Source organism: Spodoptera frugiperda, chromosome 2 (assembly GCF_023101765.2).
Source record: "Spodoptera frugiperda isolate SF20-4 chromosome 2, AGI-APGP_CSIRO_Sfru_2.0, whole genome shotgun sequence".
Taxonomy (NCBI): domain Eukaryota; kingdom Metazoa; phylum Arthropoda; class Insecta; order Lepidoptera; family Noctuidae; genus Spodoptera; species Spodoptera frugiperda.
Window position 1 is genome coordinate 8,066,120 of NC_064213.1, and position 21,001 is coordinate 8,087,120.

Below are 21,001 nucleotides of genomic sequence, written 5' to 3' on the forward strand. Positions count from 1 at the left end.
AAAAGGTCATCATGTATTTAAGGATTACATAATGTACTACTAATTAATTATTATAAATTAAAATTGTTTATTTACACAAAATAAAATAAAAATCTGATAGACTTATATTATAAAAAGTGACTTTTAAACGAAACTTTGGTTGTCACTGTCACTGTCATCAAATGTTATTCTATTTCGTGACAGTAACAGATAGCAATAACTGTGTGTGTCATAATATTCAACACCTAAAATCTGTTTTGTTTTTATTAATTTTCTATAAAACCGTTACACCCTTAATCGTTTTGTACTATCTGAAGATATTATATGTGGTCAATTGTGTAGGGTTGTTAAATAATAGTCGTTAGGTCCAAATAGAACATATAAAAATGAATGATACACATCATTCCCTAAGTTTTTCATTGATAAGTGGAGAACTATGTAATTTACTTTATTTAAAAGAATATAATAAAGAAGATGTGAATAAACTGATAGACGATCTGAACTCCAAGCCTTATAAAGCGGAGATTTTTGTGAGAAAACATGTAAGTTTTAAGGTTATATTTTTGTTCAAGTACCCTTGAATCTGTTGTACATTTCTTTCTTAATTACGAATATGTTTATACATTACAGGATGCTGCGGCTGTTGTAACAGCGCTATGTTTAAACGTGAAACCTGCTGATGAGTTTTTAGCTGCTAAAACCTCCCATTTAATTAATAGTTTAATAACAAAACAAAATCTAGAATTTGAAGCTGATTATCTCTGGAAAGTGATATCGTGGCATATAGAGTGCTTGAAACATTGCACTGATATTGTGTTACCAGATATCCTTCACAGTTTGCAATGTATCATAGAACTCAATCCACAAGCAACACATAAGGTTGGTACCCTCATTTTTTTATTGATCCAGAATTTATGTATGTCACTACTCGTGAAGTGATGCGTAAACCATTCAGCCATTAAATTTAACTTGTTTGGTACCATTGTTTGGTGGTAAGAATTGTGAATTTAAAGCCTTTGACTGCTAATAGAAAATTGTTGAAGGCAAATCCTCTGCTAACGTCGCACGTCGGTCACTGGTGACCACCGTGGTGTTTAAAATGTTAATTAAACAATAGACATACTTTTACTACAGTAGTGTAATTTAATTAATAATATACCCAATTTCTTTTTTCTAGTTCACCGAAGATCTGATTGGCATCCAAGGAGTCTTGATTAGATTTGTAGACTTATCCAGATATGTTCCAAAATCTCAAAATAGTTTGCAAATACATTTAATGGCTCTGAAATGTATCACATGTGTCATGGCGACTATAGATGATATATACAAAACTGAGACAGAAAAAAGTATATCTTTGAAAATAAAGGAACAAATCTCTTCTCTGGTTGTTAAGTTTTTAATGACTGGATATTCTAAGTCACAAGATGAATACTTATATTGTAAGGTAAGTTATTGTTTCTGTTTAGCAAAAAAGAAAACACAAATAGTTTTCAATAATAATCAACATTTAATTGGTGAAATGTGGATGTATGTTGTAATGTGCACCTCTGCCTACCCCTTTGAGGATAAAAAGCGTGATGTTGCATTAACATTTAATTTTAGTATAAGGATCTGATTTTTCTTTTCTGCTATCTGTTAAAATCATTGTTAAATTGAATGAGAGGCATATATTCTTTAAGTACTATGTATTTGTCACTTTATAAACACTTTTATAGTTTCTATGCCTGATTTTTACTTCATATTCTTACAGATACTAATAGCAGCCTTAAGAGTATTATCCCAAATATACTTCAATGATCCGAACATAAGTATACCGTTGCCAGAGGTGATGGGAATCTGTAGGTACTGCATAATCTATGGGCTGGTGGTTCAGAACAACCGGCCTGAGAAGATCATGCCGGCTCAGCAGACCATCGCCATGGCACCTGTTGTGCCTAAACCTAACACCAAAGGTGGAAAGGTAAGATATTGAGGATGTTTATAAACATAGACTTTAATGTTTTGAAATAAAGTTTAAAATCGATTGAAAGAATTAGAAAGTTTAAGGTAAATTGTGCTCAGTATTGTATAGACTATAGTACAATAGACTTTCAACTTTTTAGTTTTTGAAATAAGGTCGAAAATCTATTGAACAAAATTTACAGTTTGGGATAGCTTCTGTTAGAATTTGTTCTTGTATTTGAAGTTAGAAGAGGTATCTGCTTCATGTAAGCATTTAAAACTAACTAAACATAAACACCCATTCCAATCAATATATTTCTTAACCCTTTAACTTACTATTTCAGAAACAAAAAATTAGGAAGCAAAGAAACAATGCAATAGAAAGTTTGAAGAAAGAGATTCCAGTGTCGGACCGCAGTCTAATGAAGGATGTTGACAACTTTGAAAATAATTCTGCATACAAGCCTGCCACCCTGCTGTACTTGGAGCCACAGAAAGCCAAGACTTACTGGGCACTGACTAGTGATTCTGAAATGTCAGATGTAGAGAATAGTAAAGAAGTTAAATTGATTGCTTTGAAGTCTAGAGTGAGGCAGAGTGCTTCCAATCTCCTCCTGGTGTTGGTTAAAGTAAGTATCCCTATATTAACTTAAGTCTTACCTAATAATTTACGGACCTACATATTTACGTAAAACTTTAATGATTTCCCAAAAGTATATAATTTTAAAGCTAACCATGGTTAGTACAGCGGCAGGGCAATCGGCGGCAACATGTCGCAGGAATATGTGATACTGATACGTTCGTGAAATTGTATGTTTGAGAATGCACCCACACGGCAAAAAGGAAAGAAAAAGAAAATGTTTAGTTGATTATCTCATTCATCACAAAGCATTTATAGCTAGCTAACTTAATTATCCAGGTTTTCATCAGATTTAACTATAAGTTTTCAACAATGGACTAGAAATACAAGCTGCATCCCAATTTCATCCAGAATACAAAACTTTGTTCATCCTATCCAGAAACCTAACAACTAATACCCTTTTCTGTGCTGTTCCAGGTAACAGAAAAACGAGATATATTCGGTTACTGGTGGGCCCTTCTACCTGACTCGCCGGACGCTGCTAACTGGTCTGCCGGGGAAGCCGCTAAGAAGACGTTAGCCTACTGCGCCGTCACTGATCCTATTGCCAACAGTCGGGCGAGTATACTGAGTGTTATATTGGCACTCCTCTCTCGATCCAGGATGTATTTGTTTCAAGCTGAAACTAGGTAAGTCTATAAGATGTTTCGTATAGGCTTCTGATGCATTTTATTTATTGTTAAGAGTCCAATTCCCAGAAATAGTAAAGCAATATTGTTGTGCCCCCATTTGCCACTCTATTTTTTTTCCGTTTGGAGGAAAAAGCGTAATATTTTTTTTTTAATATTTTACTACATATTATTGAATCTATTTATTCAACTCAGTTATAACTGTTTATTATTTTATTTCAGTAAAAAAGAGAGTTCATCCTTCATTCCTTTCTCGGAATCTCTGGGCTATATGATAGTTTGCTTGCACAAGGTTCTAACTACTATCTTAGATAATGAACGAAATCGCGCCGCGACCATTGTCGCTCTAAAGTGCTGTGCGGCCCTTGTACAGGCGACACCCTATCATAAGATGAAGGAAGGCCTTATTACTCAACTTGTTATGTCCACGAGAAAGTTTTTAGTGCATAAAGGTGAGTGAATTTGAATATGTATTAGAAATTCGTAGATTTTTTAACGTCCTACAACGAATAGTAGAGATATTAAGATACAATAATACAACGGATTGTTGATATATATTAATAAAATTAATAAATAATAAAAAAACAATCCAAGTGTTTAAAAAAAAACACTAGAATTTTATCGTGTATCGTGAATGCGTTTACAAACATACAATTTGACATGCTCAAGACACAAAAAAGAGATATTTCCGTGCGGGAATCGAACCTACTACACGTTGCACGGCAGCCAGTTACCCAGCCTCCGCGCCAACCGGAAGCAATAATAAGTTCTTTACTGTTTTCCTTTCACAATTCTAGCACTTTTTTAAAACGATCACTTTACTTCCAGATACAACTCTACAAGTAGGTGCCTTAATAACAATGGGATGTGTTCTATCCATCGATCCAAAGGTCGACGAAGTTTTAAAAGCAATAGGGAAAGACACAGTGCCTTCTAAAATATCTACTTCGATGAGTTCTTCTAAAATTGCGTTTACTGAGCATAAAGTTGATGCGGAGGAGTGTGATGACTTCGAAGAAGGTTATTCTGATGATGAAATGTTCTCTGCTGAGCCAGTTGTTGACAGTGGGGATGATAGTGAAGAAGGGCATCACTTTAGAAGTTGGATACTCGATATTTGCTGCAAGAATATGGGCTGGGTGGTCAGAGGGAAGGATACTGTGGTGAGTTGAATTTTGTTATTATTTTTGTTATAAAATTTTTACTTCATTTGTTTAATAGTCGCAGAACAGTTTAAAATCTGCACTTTTAGTATGAGTTTGCTTTACGTTTAAAGTAATTGAAACGAGAGCGCGTTCGTGGCTCTGATTGGCCGGCTCGAATAAACCAACCAATTGAAGTTATTGTATCCTGGTACTGCGGGTACCTACTGTATGCCTGGCGTGGTTTGGATACCATCTATGTGCATATTGCGCCGAAATTTCTTCTTTTTTTATGAAAAGTTACAGAGAGTGAATATATTTTTGATTTTGCTACATTTCAAGGATTTTTTATCGTCATGAACTAATAAAGTTGTGATCTTATGCACTTAAATGATTTTTATTTATTTATTTATTTATTTATTTATTTATTTATTTATTATAAAAATCTTCCTACACTCTCATTACAGGATTTTCCCAATTCGACAGTGAGGCTTAACCTAGTGTACATAATAAACTTAAGAAACTAAAAATAAATTATACAAAAAATAAGGAGAAAAAAAAAAGAAACAAAACTCAATCATAATGAAGAAACCCTTACCTAACCTATGTATTACAAAACTACTAAATAACCTTACATAATAACATAATTATACAATAACAGTAACAAAACAACTAACCTAAAATAACAAAAAATAAATATAAAATAAGTACATAAGGAACTATTCACCATCGTAACTTAAAATAAACAATAATACTTTTGTGAATTCACTCGAAGGAGCTGTAAATATGTCAATCTGATTGTGGAGCTTATTGATGGTACGGATTGCGCGAGTCAGTGGTGCTTTAGCGAGAAGATTGGTCCTCGCCGTTGGCACTGCCAATATTGGCGGGCGCCGCCGTCTCCACACGTAGCGGTCTGGTACAGAAAGACTCAGGTGACGCAGAACTCCCGGGTTATGTTCCAGACCTCGGAGCAACCTCACCAAGTAGGCAACTAAGGCAAATTTCCGCCGTACACCGAGCTGATTGTACCCCACCATGCCGAGCACAAACAAAGTGGGATACATCAGCGGGTAATACGGATATACCCCATACAGCTTCCAGTACAAATGTCTGGTGAACTTATTCTGTACGCGTTCCAACATTAACGTGTACTTTGTCTCGTGCGGATCCCATATAACAGCACTATGTTCCAGATGACTCCTGACTAATGCGTCATACAGGACCCTAACTGTTGCAATGTTGGTGAAGTTCCTCGTCTGCCTCAAAACAAAACCTAGGTTCCTAAATGCCCTTTTGCAGATCTTCGTAATATGGTCGCGAAACGACATCTCCCGAGACACAATAACCCCCAAATCCCTCACCTCCGTGACACGTTGCATAGGCACCGCGTCCAGCACGTATTCATGCATGAGGGGCACTCGAGCACGGGTTATACTCATCACCGAGCACTTTGCTACGTTGAAGTACAGCCTGTTCTCCTTACTCCATTCCAGTACTCGGTCTATGTCCTCCTGCAATCGCTCACAGTCGGATTTACCTTGTACTTCCATCAGCAACTTCAAGTCATCCGCGAACAGTAAACAGCAGCCATGTCTAATGACGTCGGGCAAGTCATTTACCATTATTATAAATTCAAGGGGACCCAAATTACTGCCTTGACTCACTCCTGATCTGGTGTAATATGGATCGGATGTACACCCCTTATAGTCCACGTACTGCTGTCTATCTCGCAAATAGCTCGAGAAGAATTGCAATAGATGTGGTGTGCAGCCAACCCTTGCAAGCTTCTCCAGCAAGATGTCATTGTCTACGGTATCAAAAGCTTTCTTAAAATCAAAATAGGCAACGTCAACCTGCACACCAGCATCTACCGCCGGGACCACCCGCGCCATAAAGTTTAATAGATTAGTGGCCGTACTGCGCGCCGGGCGGAATCCGTGCTGTGCGTCGGAAAGCTGCCCACTTACCTGCCTCTGTATGCAGCGCTGAAGAGCGGATTCAAACACTTTGGCCGGCGTCGACAGTACTGCCACAGGTCTATAACCACTAATTTCTGATCCCGCCTTCCCCTTAGGTACAGGGATGACTCGTGTTATTTTCCATTGTGCTGGGAACGTCGCCGAGCTGAGAATAACATTAAAAATATAAAGCAAGGGTTCCGCCAGGACCCTAGCGCAATCCTTGAACAAAAAAGCCGGTATTCCGTCCGGTCCTGAGGACCGTTTCGGCTTTAAATGTTCCAGTGCCGTAATGACGTCATCCCGACTAAGTACATCAACGTGCACTCTCGCCCCGCTTCCCGCTCCCGCTCCCGCTGCCGCGCGAGCATCTAATCGTGGTGGCTGCTTGCTATACACCGATTCAAAAAACCTCGCAAACTGTTCTACACACTCATAGTCTGATAAATGTTTACCATTAAATATAATAGAATCTTTTTTAGCGGAACTTTTCTGTGATCGGATGTACTGCCAGAAGGACTTAGGATCTTTAGCAAACTGAGACTGAATCTTATTCTGATGCTGCTTGTAAGCTGTTTCAATAGATTTTTTAATAAGTGACCTATATTCAGAATATTTTTTGTAATCCCTATCACTTTTAGTTCTCTTATATATTTTGTGAAGTCTTGATTTGGTTTTTAAGTCTCTAATTATATCATTCGTGTACCATACTGGATAACTATAACGTGACTTTGGTATTAGTTTTTTCCTAGGAACACATTCATCAAAAATTTTATTAATATTGTCATAAAATAGCCCTAATATTTCATTTAGATTATTCATCGATAAATATTGGACAATTAGGTTATAAATATTATGTCTGACTTTAGTAAAGTTTTTTAGCAACGTTGATAACTCTTAATCGCGGCCATTTCGCTTGTAAACTCTTATTGAGAATTGAACTCTGTTATCAAAGAACTCGTTAAAACCAGATTTAATAATTAAATATTCCGGATTTTTTACTTTACTCTAGTTTTTTTTATCACAAATCCGAATATTACTGGATTTGTATCGGTTTAAAATGTATTGTCATTGTAAATATGTTTTTTGTTTGCCCAAAGCAATTAAAAAGGTTAACATGGCATCAAATTAAGAGGAAAAATACTTCATTAAATGTATTTTCGTTAAAACGTGACTTGGTAAACAAATCGTCATTACATTGGGTACAAATTTTAATGTTATGCAATGGGATGTCATTTTAGTTGTTATGAATTTTCCAAAGCATAACAATAGGGGTTATTGCCGTAGTGTTGATAGGCATTTGAGCATGGATTCTAAAGTTTAATGTGCATATTTATTTTTAACTTGCAATAGTAAAAGGGGGCGCATAATAACTGATCAATAATAGATGTTACATTGAAAATTGTGCATCTGCCTGCTCTAGGTATAGGGTAAAGTTTCACAGTATAATTATGTACCTTTTAAGATTATTTAGGCACCACTGACAAACGGTGAAGGAAAACATTGTGAGGCAATTTTTGTGTACTAACTATAAGTTTGAAATCGCCAACCCGCATTGAGTAAGCTTCGTGATGAATGCTCAAACCTTCTCCTTGTGAGAAGAGACCTTTGGTCAGCAGTGGGCACTTATAGGCTGATGATGGTGATGTTCTATAAATAAAATGGTCCACTTAAACTACTTGAAGCAATCGATTGATTTATTAACAGCTATTATAAGGTCGTCGACGGCTCCAGAACGCAATTTCTGCGTAGAACGCTTAATGAAGAGTTGTCCTTGGACATTGTACACAAACAATATTGATTTGGCCGTCACCGACGTAATATACGCAGTAAACTTGCATTGATAACTATGCCACGCCAATTTTTTACGTTGCATTGATTAGGTTGAGAATGTTTAGATGATTGAAATAGAGTCATACAATGCTATGCAATATTTAATACGGGTCAGTTGAATAAGATATAGCTTTTATATTGGATTTTTTTATGGAATAAGACGGTAAACGCGCAGACGGATCACCTGATGGTAAGCAATCGCCGCCGCCCATGGACACTTGAAACACCAGTGGCGTTACAAGTACGTTGTCGGCCTTTTAGGGATTAGGTATTTAAGGGTTGTTGGGGAATCGGGGTTATCTCCGATATCTAATGGAAGGGGGTAATTTACAAGTGTGTTACCGGCCTTTTCGGGGTTAGAAATTTATGGGTTGTTGGGGAATCAAGGATTGGGATGGGAGGTAATTGGAGAACTGCACAACGTGGTATTGTATCTCAGCATCTTATGTAGGTAACCATTGATGCTTGGTTGTTCTCTAATTTCGTACTGAATAGTCAAAAACGCGAAATAACTTGTTACAGAGAATCAAACCGTCCCTCATCCCCGTGATACTGGAGTCGTTACAAGTGTTGTCGGCGGCAGCGTTCCATTACCTAGAAGAGCTACTGGACAGGCACCTCACGCTGCTTGGCGACATCCTCAGCGAACTGCTGCGACATGAGCACCAGGACGTGGTGGTGCAGACTGCCAGCGCTGTCAGTGTCATCGGGGATGGAATACAGAAACTAGGTGAGAATTGTAATGGCTTTGGTCCCTTGAATATTGGTAAAATACATTAGATGCATAGTATATGAAATTGAGAGTTTGAAACCTGTGGGGAAAATACCAACCATTCTCTAGCTATTTCATTAGTAAACTAATAATAAAAAATAACTTAGTAAACTAATAGTAAAAAATTACTTAGTAAACTAACGAAATGGCTATTCATGCGAAATGATATCGTAAAAAAATCTTGTGAATCTAGAAATCCTTTCATTACAATATATGTACGAGTTTATAACGTGTATATTTTACTCTTTTTTATTCTTGTGACTACACTCACAGAGAGGCCCTTTTGGCACTTCCAGCTAGATGCATCAACTTTTAATTAAACATTGAACTTGTATTGTTTACAGAACTAGCGAACAAACCGCCTCCCCTTAGCCATTGTATCTACATGTGGGAGAAGCTAGTGACACCACTATCCACAGTGCTTCAGTGCCACGACATGAGCCCGGCCAAAGCAGTAGTATGCGACTGTATCGCCAACATTGGGGAGAGGACCTTCAAAGAGTTACCTGTAAGTAACCAGTTATCAGGATGGCATAAATAGTTTAGAACCTGCGAACTAAATTCCTTTAAGACCCTCTCGCCTCGCCCAGGGCGGGAGAAGTCATTGGAGCATTTCCCCCTTTAAAAAAAATATCGTTTGAGAAAATGGAAAGTACAAATATTCTTCATATTGGCCAAATATTATTCCTATGACAGTCCGTTACTAGTCCATTGGTTTCATCTAAATAAAAGGGGTTTTTATTATTGGGACAAGCCCGCCACAATCTCCCTTACAGCTGCAACTCCTGTAAACCAGGATCTACAGTAGTTACAAATAAGAGGGTTTGTTGTAATCTCCACGCTCAATACGTGGGATCGTAGTTTAAAAAGTTCAGTTCAATAGGTGTCTCTTAAACCAGTAGTCCCTGAATCAACCCTTGTACACACGGGTAAACTAGGGGTGGTGGCAAATGTATTCAACTATGTTATCGCCACACGGCCTCAATACAGGCTTAATACAGTTCTCATTTTAATTTTAATAAAATATAAAGTAAGTATTTCTCATGTCCTTAGCGTCGCCTCCAAGTGCTATGCTGCACGCTTCTGATTGGTTCGTGCAGCGACGAGGAGTCGACGGTCCGCGCGGCCGCCGTGCGAGCGTTGGCTATGCTCGTCATGTATCGAACTCTTCGAGAAGTAAGTGAATATAATCTTTTTATATTGCTAGCGGATAGAAATACTATAGTAATCATCAAAATCTTAGATTAGGGTGCACCATTTTTTAGAAAACATATCATAATTTCTCTTGATTTCCAGAGTCGTGACTGTTGTGAGCAAAAGTGCCTATTTAACACACTCTTAATTCGTCAATTCAAAGTTACGATACATACAATCTTTGCTTAATAATAATAGTACCTAACAGTACTTCTGGACACGGCACGAATTGTCCGGAAATTCCTCTCTCTTGAGCCCTGACCGCCGGTAGTATTTATCCCGTTACTGGTGGGCTACTGCTTTTTATATTTTTAAATGCTTTTTTTATCTAATTAAATATTTTAAAATGTAATTAACAGGTAAGGTAAATAAATAAAAAAATAAAAATAGTACCCAAAGTCAGTACGACTGTGACGTCGTAATTATGATGTCTCGATTCAAGAAGTCTTCGTTACTTGTTTCTAAACATAAAATATTGCTTTAATAGTGTTAACAGTTACATTTTTAAAATCTAGGAAATTATATTAATGGCGCGCATAACACTTTTTTACTAGAACGTCACAAGGAAATCATCGCATTATGTCAACAGTCAAACGTGATTTATTTATATTATAGTCTATTATGTTATACGCACCTCGTCCTATGACGTATTACAATAAGTGGTAACGCGCAGACAAACATTTTGTCACGGAATTGGGTCAATTGGTCAATTGAACCCCGCTGTGATGTTTGTTCGTCTTAATACTGGTTTAAATCAATATTTTAAGCGAATTAAGTTGTTGATTGATAGAAATAATTAAGAATGATATAGTTGTTTATAATGGGTGGTCAGTGTGCTTCCAAATCAGTACTCTAAGCACAAGTTTGCTTTACGTTGAAAGAAAACGAAAAGAGAGCGCGTTCAGTGCTTTGATTGGTTGGTTTATACGTATCGACGCCCAATCAGAGCACCGAACGCGCCCTCGTTCTAAGGGTAAACTCGTTCTAAGGGTAAACTTACTAAGGGTAAACTAGTACTAAGGGTAAACTCGTACTGTAAACTCGTTCTAAGGGTAAACTCGTACTAAGGGTAAACTAGTACTAAGGGTAAACTCGTACTAAGGGTAAACTCGTTCTAAGGGTAAACTCGTACTAAGGGTAAACTCGTATTAAGGTTACAAAGCGCCTGTTAATACGAGAAATTAATTATAATGTTACAGCAGCTAAGTTTTTACAACATGGTTATCAGAGGTTATTAATGGTGGCTAATGATTTCTGGTTATTGCATATTTGAGAATTTCATAAAAAAATTAGATTAAAAAAGAAATTAGTAAAAACATCTCGATCCTCCTAATAGTCGCATATGCTCTATTCGACCAACGAGTCATAATCAAATCATTAATATTTACCCAGATTTTATAGAATAGGTTTTAAAGAAATTGTGATATTTTTCTTGGCCTTTATTTTATTCTTATTATGTTGTTACAGGACATTGGTTTCGTAAGCGACTGCGGTGAGAACGTGCTCCGTGCATTAGCGGAGCCAGCCATGGTTGTAAGGATCAAGGCGGCTTGGGCGCTGGGTAATCTTTGCGATGCTCTCGTATTAAACTTGTAAGTTTTTCTCTATAGTTTGTAGTTTAAACGAAGACTCTATTTAGAAGGGAATTTGGTTGAAATTCAAATTGGATGTCTGTTGTTAATTTTAAATAAGTAGGGCTTTTGCAATATTTTTTCGTATAATAAACTTATCAATTTGCAAATCACAAAAGGAAAAGCACAGAACTAAGTTGGCTTACAGGATTTCAAGTATTAATCAAGAATGTACAGTTAATCTACATTATTTTTTATAATATGAAAATAGTTAACATTATTTCAATAAATGGAGCAAAGAAAATAACATAAATATTTATGAATATTATCTTTTTACGTCATATATCTTCTAATGTCAAATATTTGTTAATTGCAATCGTTTAAAACAAATTCTAATTAATCTAGAATAAATAAACATTCTTCTAAGAAATACCTACGCTTTATTTGTAAAAGATAATGGAATCTCCCAATTTAATGTCAAAGATCAAATACGTCATTGTATTTGCTCTGCTTGTGGTCACACGTTACTATACATGGCAACTAAAAATATGTTAACTCGTCTTTTGTGAAATTTTACCGGTATTTTGTGTGGTTATAGCTCACATACTCAATTTTTATGGAAATACCTATCCAGTAGCATACTCGTGGTATCATTTCGAAACACACGTGTCTACCTAATACAAGCTACATGGGATTTAAAAGCATTTTTAGGGAACAGCGAGCATCAATTCCCCGACTCCCACAGTGAGTCGGGGAATTGATGCTGCGAGGGTAGGTGCGTAGTGGCTGGCGTCTGCGTTGACGGGAGGAAGACGTCCTCAGACCGTGTGCAGAGTGCTGTGCCTAGACGCTGATGAGGCCGTAGGGAAGAACCAGGCTGCATATCTTCGATGTAGCGTGTGGTGGTCCCTGATGAGGCCGAGGATGCTGGTTGGCTGCGACTTGATTACCGCTCAGCGGAGAAGTGATGGGTGAGGGAGGTGGCGATGAGGATGACGGTGCTGATCTGCTCCGTGAAGGTTGCTTTCAATCACGTCGGGGTCACCACTTTAGGGAACAGCGAGTAAAGTTCCCTAAGAAAAGGAGGATCCTCCGACCAGGCGAGGTGATCATGCCTGGCGGGCTTTCTGCCCAACTGTTGTTCGTTGGGATTTTCTATCCGTCTTAATTCGCATGTAAACTTCGTATGTGCGATGCAGGATATTTATGACGTCATCCGTTGATTTGCTCGTCGATAGTCTATGTGCAACTTCTGTCATCTGTCACTTGTTACTTGTCAGAGTGTCGCCACATCACTCCCCCCCAAGACCGGAGGTCGATCCTGTTGAGACGGCTGTCGATGCTTGAGATGAGCGGTGCCAGAGCCAGTGTAGAAATTCCCTAGTTCCAGTGAGTCGGAACTGTGCCGCTGAATGCCCAGTGAGTCGGGTGAGCGGTGCAGGGTGATACTCCAGTGAGTCGGAGTAGTGAAGCTCGCAGTGTCCCACAGTGAGTCGGGGAATTGATGCTGCGAGGGTAGGTGCGTAGTGGCTGGCGTCTGCGTTGACGGGAGGAAGACGTCCTCAGACCGTGTGCAGAGTGCTGTGCCTAGACGCTGATGAGGCCGTAGGGAAGAACCAGGCTGCATATCTTCGATGTAGCGTGTGGTGGTCCCTGATGAGGCCGAGGATGCTGGTTGGCTGCGACTTGATTACCGCTCAGCGGAGAAGTGATGGGTGAGGGAGGTGGCGATGAGGATGACGGTGCTGATCTGCTCCGTGAAGGTTGCTTTCAATCACGTCGGGGTCACCACTTTAGGGAACAGCGAGTAAAGTTCCCTAAGAAAAGGAGGATCCTCCGACCAGGCGAGGTGATCATGCCTGGCGGGCTTTCTGCCCAACTGTTGTTCGTTGGGATTTTCTATCCGTCTTAATTCGCATGTAAACTTCGTATGTGCGATGCAGGATATTTATGACGTCATCCGTTGATTTGCTCGTCGATAGTCTATGTGCAACTTCTGTCATCTGTCACTTGTTACTTGTCAGAGTGTCGCCACACATTCAAATTCACTCTTTTTGTACAAGGCTAAAAGTGGTTGATGGTGATGGTGAAAACAGTGGTTATGTTATTTAAAAATATGATTTGTAGATTGGAAAGACATTCTCTATGTCAATAAACGATGTAGGCAACCTTGTTTGTTTGTTTGTTTGTTTGAATGTTCGTCCGGCAATCATGCTGAAATTACTGAACGGATTTTGATTAAATTTGGCATACAGACAAGGTATGAGCTGACTTGGGTGGCTTTTTATTTCATGGGAATACGGGTAAAGCCGTTGGCAAAAGCTAGTAGCTAAATGTATTTTAACATTTTTTTCCTAATTAAACATTTTTGTTTATATTCTAAAATATGTTATATTTATGTTACTAGGGAAGATCCGGAATGTGATGACATAGACGACAATCTCCTGATTCGCCTACTCCAAGCCAGCATACAATGCGCAACAGACAACGATAAGGTAACACTACCGGGTATTTTTATATCTAGCAACATTTTGCTGGATTGAACAACATTGGACTGCACGGTCGGTGCGGTGGCTGGGCGATCGCCTGCCGCGCAACGTGTAGCGGGTTCGATTCCCGCTCAGAGCAACTCTTTGTGTGATCCACAAATTGTTGTTTCAGGTCTGGGTGTCATGTGTGTGTGAACTTGTATGTTTGTAAACGCACCCACGACACAGGAGAAAATCCTAATGTGGGGCAATGTTTTATTAAAAAGGAAAAATAATTAGATGTCACGAGTAACTTGCGTCTCTGCATAATCATTCATGTTTTGAATGATATTGCTTTATAAAAATAATACAATCACGTGCATGATTCATGATTGTTTAGGCTGTAACATCGTCATAAACCTAAACGGTTATAGGGTCACATTTATTTATAAAACATTTTAGTATGTCTGTCTTACGCTTGACCTTTCCCACTTGTACTGGGCTTCTAGTTGCGTGCTAAGGTTAAGACCTTTCTTGGTTTAATTTTGGCAGTAGATAATGCAATAAGGATTGGTTGGGCATGTAGGCTGACCCAATTAACATTTCCATTGTATATGTTAATTTTAAAATCTTAATACTAAAGTTGAATAGTCTGATGTTCAAATACTCAAATGTCACTGAATTTTCGTAGACGCTCTCAAGAATACATCTGTGACTACGCATTCTTTATAAAAGACAGAGATAAAACGATATTTAAGTACAACTTAAATTTGAGTAGGGTTTCAGTATACAGGCGTGAACATCACAGTTAAGTAACCAAACCATAATGTGCCAAACACATAACTTAACACAGAACAACGGAATCTAAAAAAAATAATAGACATCTTAAATTTCACACGAATTCGAAGCTACACGTCTCAAGTTTTATTTATATAGTGCGGTGGTCAATAGGTTAATTATGAAGTCCGTGTTTAGAAAATAAAACAAACATATAAAAACTTATTACGACGATACAATGTTAGTTGACTGATATCGGCAATAAATCGTAAATCACCTCTATGTAAATATGTGATAATGATAATGAGATCAAGTGTTGTAGTACTAAAAGTCATTAAATCGCACTTAGCACATGCTGTATCGCTGCGGCCCTTTTTAACCGTAACGAACATGATTGAGAAACTTGAAAACTTAATTTTTAGCGAAATCGTTTTTAAATACAATAATATATGTATTTAATTCTTAATTATCACTTGCGCAAAATCGATCACCAACTTAGTACAGTAGCTATACTTAGCGCTAAAAAACCCTAAAATAATTAGCTAAATATGTACGTTAAATAAGTTCGCTCATTAATTTTGTGCAAATTAAAAGTACCTTTAACCGACGAGCATGCATTAAAAGACTGATGACTGTTGATGAAGCGAAAGAGATATGTAAGATAGTAGCAACTGACGTCCTATTGTCTTTGCCTACCCCTATGGGAGACAGGCGTGAGGTTATGTATGTATATGTTACGGTAAGAGTGAATAATTGAAAATTATTAATAATTATCTACTATTATTAATAATTACCGAAACTCGATCTAATATGGAAATAGCTAATCTCTAGACTCGGGTCAGTAAACCGACATAAGGTCTGTACCGCACGTGGACAATGTCATAATTGTGACTTGCACTGATAATAGTAAAATGTTCGTTATCTTATACTCGCATGTATGACTTATGGAAAGTTTGTAGTCCGTTATCCATACAGGATGTGCTTTTGTACAGTTTAGACTGTGCAATTTACATTTGAATTTAAAATAACGATTTTGTAACATCTTTTCGTACGATTAATGTCTGTTCTTGATGATTTGTTTATACCATAGAAATTTATGTGAAATTCCTCGCGAAAGGAAGGCAACAGCTGTATAGCTATGTACTTAACACAACAGTAATAAACTAGTGGTTAAAAAGGTCAATAACCTTAGCGGACCAAAACTACTAAAAACCTGCCAAAGTAATAATTTTAGATTTAGATGCAAAAATCATAAGGTATAAATGTTGACCGGTAAATATAAGAGTTAAAGTATTTGTACCTATTTGCTTATGACTCGGTCACGTGCTAATGTTATTTCCATGATTTTCCATTGGAGGTGTTAAAAAGTAAAAGTTCAGTGACCCTAACAGACTGGATAAATAGGTTACCTTGAATTTTTGCAACATTACAAATATTTCCTTAACAATTAACTATAATTTTATAATGATTTTTGTCCACAGATAAAAATGAGTGCGACACGTGGACTTGGAAATCTACTGCGTTTGATAAAGAATGAAAATCTAGTCAGGAACACACGATTGAAGACCTTATGCGAGACAGCAATAGGGAAGCTAATGGATTGCGCGTGTAAAGTGAACAATATGAAAGTGCGGTGGAACGCGTGCTACGCTATCGGGAATGCTATGAAGAACGAACAGCTGTTCACTTGTTTTAATGGTTGGCAGGTAAGAAAATCGTTCTAAAAGTTAGGTAATGTTGTAATTAATAGTATTTTTTTAATATTTTACTGCCTGCTCGGCAATCTAGAAATTTGCCGTGTGTCTAAATGATTCCGTTCATAGACCGGGCATAATACGTGATTATAGAAATACGCGCTTTCGATAAAGCGGGGCTTTACTAATTAGTGAGATCTTTAATTATACCTTTTTAATCATGTTTTCAAAATAAGTTGTCCTTTGGAATCTCCATAAAATATCAATTACAAACCAATTATTAATTTCTTCCCACAGAACCAAGTATTCTCCAACCTATGTTCTTTAACGAAAACGTGTAAGAACCTAAAAGTGCGTATAAACGCTGCGGCGGCACTACGCGCGCCTAGTGCGCGTGCGCACTACGCCGACCACTACGCACTCGTTTGGAGGGGCGTACTAGCTGCCATGGAGAACGCTGCTGACGTAGACGACTTCAATGAATATAAACACAAAGACAATTTGATTGAACAGGTGAGTTCTTAGGTGTGTAAACATAGCGCGGAGTCTGTTGCTGCCGCGCGCGTTTAGCACTTGCTTTATGATTTGGAATACCGTGCGCGGCAGCCGCGATGCTTACCTGCCGCGCACGAGTTCGCCGCGAACGGTGTTAGTGTCGCCGCACTATGACTAACGACGACAGCCACAAACGCAAGCAACTAAGAAGCAAGAAACGGCCACAAAAGTAGCTGAAGCTTTACGTTATCCACTATTGTAGATGATGGTCTACACTATAATACGGTCGGGATTGTATCTGTGATATAAATTTCTATATATCCATATTTATCTACCTATGTGAACCACAGACTGCGTGCGTGCGTTATCGTTGGCTCCAACAGGTTTACTGAGGCAGGGAGAGGGGCGCGGAATCGCGCGTACCGCGCACAGTGACAGCGTGTGGCGGCTTCACACAAGTGTCAAAGTTTACCGCCAGTGAACGGGCCACAAATAGCAAACTCGTACGATTTGTGATTTGCGTGTGGTAGTTGATTCTTAGATATCCCTTAAGATTCTTTGTCCTTTGTTAAAGACATGGATCGCATCCAACACTGCCTTTATTTTATTCCTTATTAAGACGTAATTTTCGAATTCTAAGATAGCGCTATTACACGCTGCGAGTCTGCGGAGTGCGAGCAAGGGTAGCTCGGGCCCGACCAGAACCAGTTTCGCGTAATAATAGTCGCGTTCAGCGCGCGCCTCAAAAAGATTACCGCAGATTGTAACCCAGTAGGGCTTGATTAAATTTTATCCGGAGTTGCGGACAACGTAAAAGGTTACCGGTGATAAATATTCCGGCTCGAAGAGGATACGGAACGGGGTGGTTTTTAGTAAAGTCTGAAACTCCCTCCCGAGTCAGTAATACCCAAAATGGGAGAAGTCATTAAATGATTTTCCCTATATTTCAGTATGTCAAAAAGCGATATTAACGCGGCTGCTTTCATTGTAGTTTGAATACGAAATAAAGATAACGGCGTAAATTCGGACATGCCGCGTAACATTTGCCGCGCAGAAGGTTTAATCTAGTCGTTGATTAAAATGTGTGTCCCGCGAATGCCGCGCGTAGCTGCCGCGCACTTGCCGCGCCGTGTTTGGACACACCTTCGATTGTATAATTTCTGTTGACTGTTTTGTTCAAACGTTTACACTTGCTTTATAGATTTTAATTCTTTCCAATGAAAAATGCTTATGAGAAGCCGATTTCAGAAAAACTTTTAAATTTGGCAAAGACTACGATGACCACGTGTGGTACAATTCTCAAGGAATTTGCCTAAAGTTGCCATAGATTATTGTTAATCGCAGTAATGCTTCACAAAGATTTTAGATATCTGATTCGACAAGTGAAAATTAGCTTATTGCTAGTAGCATAATTTCTTCAGATGCGTTGTATATTTGGGGGATATAGACTAAAACAGGTTTATGTGTATATTAATTTAATATTATTTATTTACCTAATATGTTCTACTAGTTTCGAGTCACAGAGTGACTCTTAATCATGAGCAGCTTTGCGTATTTGCAGCGTACGTTGCGCAGGCTACTGTTTAGACCTTAAATATTTTTAGTCTACCATTTAGTATAATCTCACGATAGTTATTGTAAAAGATATAAATTTTATAAATAACTTATTTAAATTTGTTACAGCTATGTGTAACTCTAGCACACCTATGCTGCCTACTAACGCAGGCTGACTTGGCAGATATACTGGATCCTCTAGTCTTCCACTATGACAGCGCTAAAGCCACGTTCACACAAGCATGTCATAAGCTACCTCCAGAGAACGCGTCCTGTTTGAAAATACTTCAAGCTGCAAAGTACGTCACTGTTGATCTAACTGCTTCTAATGATACGCAGATGCAAGCCTTAAGCATGTTACAGGACATTTTTATATGGGACATGTGATTGAAATTACGTCTTTATTTTGTAGATATTAAGAGCCATTTTTCTAGTTCTTATGAGAGGCTAATGTGTTTGTATGAAGTGTTGTATATAAAAAGTGATCTAAGGACAAGCAATGGTAAGGAATTTCGTAAGTTTCATACGATATTAATAATCTTCCTTTCATTGTGCCTATTAAATAATACGTACATATTCGTAACAGCAGTTACTTTATTCAATTTTATTTAAGATTAAAGTATTTAAAAATATGATATAGTAAGTGATAAACATTGATATTGATTTTAGATCTCACGCATTTTTATAACTGGCAACACTTTCAATCTTAACAAGTGTTGCCAGTAATTTAAAAAAATGCTTAAGTTTTATTAAAAGACTTGCACAGCAATCTATATTTAAGTATGTCACAATTCTAGATATAATAAAGTTTTGTATTATATGTTATAAATAATATGATAACATGAATTTGAGTTTTATTTTAAAAATAAACATTATTCGCTAATCATATTTATTTTGTGGTTAATTTTGCCAATTAGAGTTCACATTAATTCTGTTTATTTGTTACCTGTACCGAATTATTTAACCCTTCGTATGTTTAGAACGTGGATCCACGCGAGACATAATGTGTTTTCTATTGTTGTCTTATATACGGCATACGAGAGGTTAAATATAATGCTTTTTGTACGTAATCATTATTTTGCATTTATTCAATCAAGAGGATATTTTCTCTAAAACTAATGGCCGTTTTTGCTAATCACCCTTAAACTGCCACTTAACTTCACTAAGCGTGACGTAGCACCTAAACTAACACCTTACTTGTAGTGTTAGATGTCACTTACAGGTCGGTAAAAACCAAAATAATGTTAAATGTCACCTATCTTAGATTAGGGGGATTATCCTTTAAATTTAGGTGAGATTGGTGAACACAGGCATTATAATGTGAAACATTACAAAATAACTGTGTACATGTAAACTAATAATTATATTACGCATTTTTTTATACTTGCCAATAAAATAAACTTTTTTTAACATATTTTGTTTTTTTGTGTACTTTTTCCAGTAAGAATCGTTAAGAAATTATTGCATGAATTTTTCAACAAAATGATGTTATAATACACCGTGACTAAGTAAATGATCTTTTTGCAGCTAACAGATAAAATGGTTAAGTAACATGGCTGAAAAATATGAGGATCATCTATGGGAAAGTTCTAATTTATTATGAACTAGCTTCCGCCCGCGACACGGAGTCGCGGGCGGAAGCTAGTTCCGCGCGGATGTCGGTCTCGCGTGGAAGTTTTATTTCTCCATTTTGAGTAACTCTGACAATGACATCTTATAAATATCTATTGATTGGACCCAAATACGGCGAGGCCCATAATAATTAAGGAGATCCCTCTATTGAGCTACTGCTGTTGAGCTCGCGTTCTGTAGAATAAAACTGAAAAATAAATATTTTTTTCTACGTATTTTTCCAGGATAAAAAGTATCCTATTTTATGCCCAGGATAATAAGGTATAATTATACCAAGTTTCATCGAAATCGAACCGTTAGTTTTCACGTGATGCCTGAACATACAGACAGACAGACAGACAAAAAAATATTTAATCACATATTTGGGTTTGGTATCGATCCAGTAACACCCCCTGCTATTTATTCTTTCAATATTTTCAATGTACAGAATTGACCCTTCTACAGATTTATTATATGTACTTATAGATGAGTTGTAATTTTAATACATATTAGGGTATTATCCTAATTGTTTTATGCAACAATATACTCACTACACTACAACGTAAACAATATACACGTATTTTTTATTTTCTTACAAAATTAGATAGTTTCGACGATAAGTTGATTTGAAATATCGTGACATCTCAAGATTTAAGTACTACATTTTATAGGGTAACGTGTGATGTAACGACTTCGCCCACCTAAACTTAACTCCGTTTTACTAAGTATTGTACAAGGTT

At 37.5% G+C, this 21,001-nt stretch overlaps 1 protein-coding gene across 1 annotated transcript; it reads left to right on the plus strand.

The window, feature by feature from the left end:
- Positions 1 to 178: 178 nt before the first annotated feature.
- On the plus strand, positions 179 to 20,056 carry LOC118268853 (HEAT repeat-containing protein 6). The gene is made up of 16 exons (XM_035583607.2): positions 179 to 521; positions 610 to 858; positions 1,157 to 1,423; positions 1,730 to 1,939; positions 2,265 to 2,549; positions 2,978 to 3,189; positions 3,412 to 3,641; positions 4,018 to 4,352; positions 8,648 to 8,855; positions 9,242 to 9,405; positions 9,951 to 10,073; positions 11,559 to 11,683; positions 14,070 to 14,157; positions 16,389 to 16,613; positions 16,899 to 17,114; positions 18,780 to 20,056. The coding sequence occupies exons 1-16, from the start codon at positions 366 to 368 to the stop codon at positions 19,035 to 19,037; spliced, it is 3,351 nt and encodes a 1,116-aa protein (XP_035439500.2). The 5' UTR covers positions 179 to 365; the 3' UTR covers positions 19,038 to 20,056.
- The last annotated feature ends 945 nt before the right edge of the window (positions 20,057 to 21,001 follow it).

What these genes read in the sequence shown, in the direction of transcription:
- LOC118268853 (XM_035583607.2), top strand. Translation starts at nt 366, where the DNA reads ATGAATGATACACATCATTCCCTAAGTTTTTCATTGATAAGTGGAGAA. An exon ending in GGATGGAATACAGAAACTAG is followed by an intron (nt 8,856 to 9,241) that starts GTGAGAATTGTA and finishes TATTGTTTACAG; the next exon opens with AACTAGCGAACAAACCGCCT. An exon ending in CTTGTTTTAATGGTTGGCAG is followed by an intron (nt 16,614 to 16,898) that starts GTAAGAAAATCG and finishes TTCTTCCCACAG; the next exon opens with AACCAAGTATTCTCCAACCT.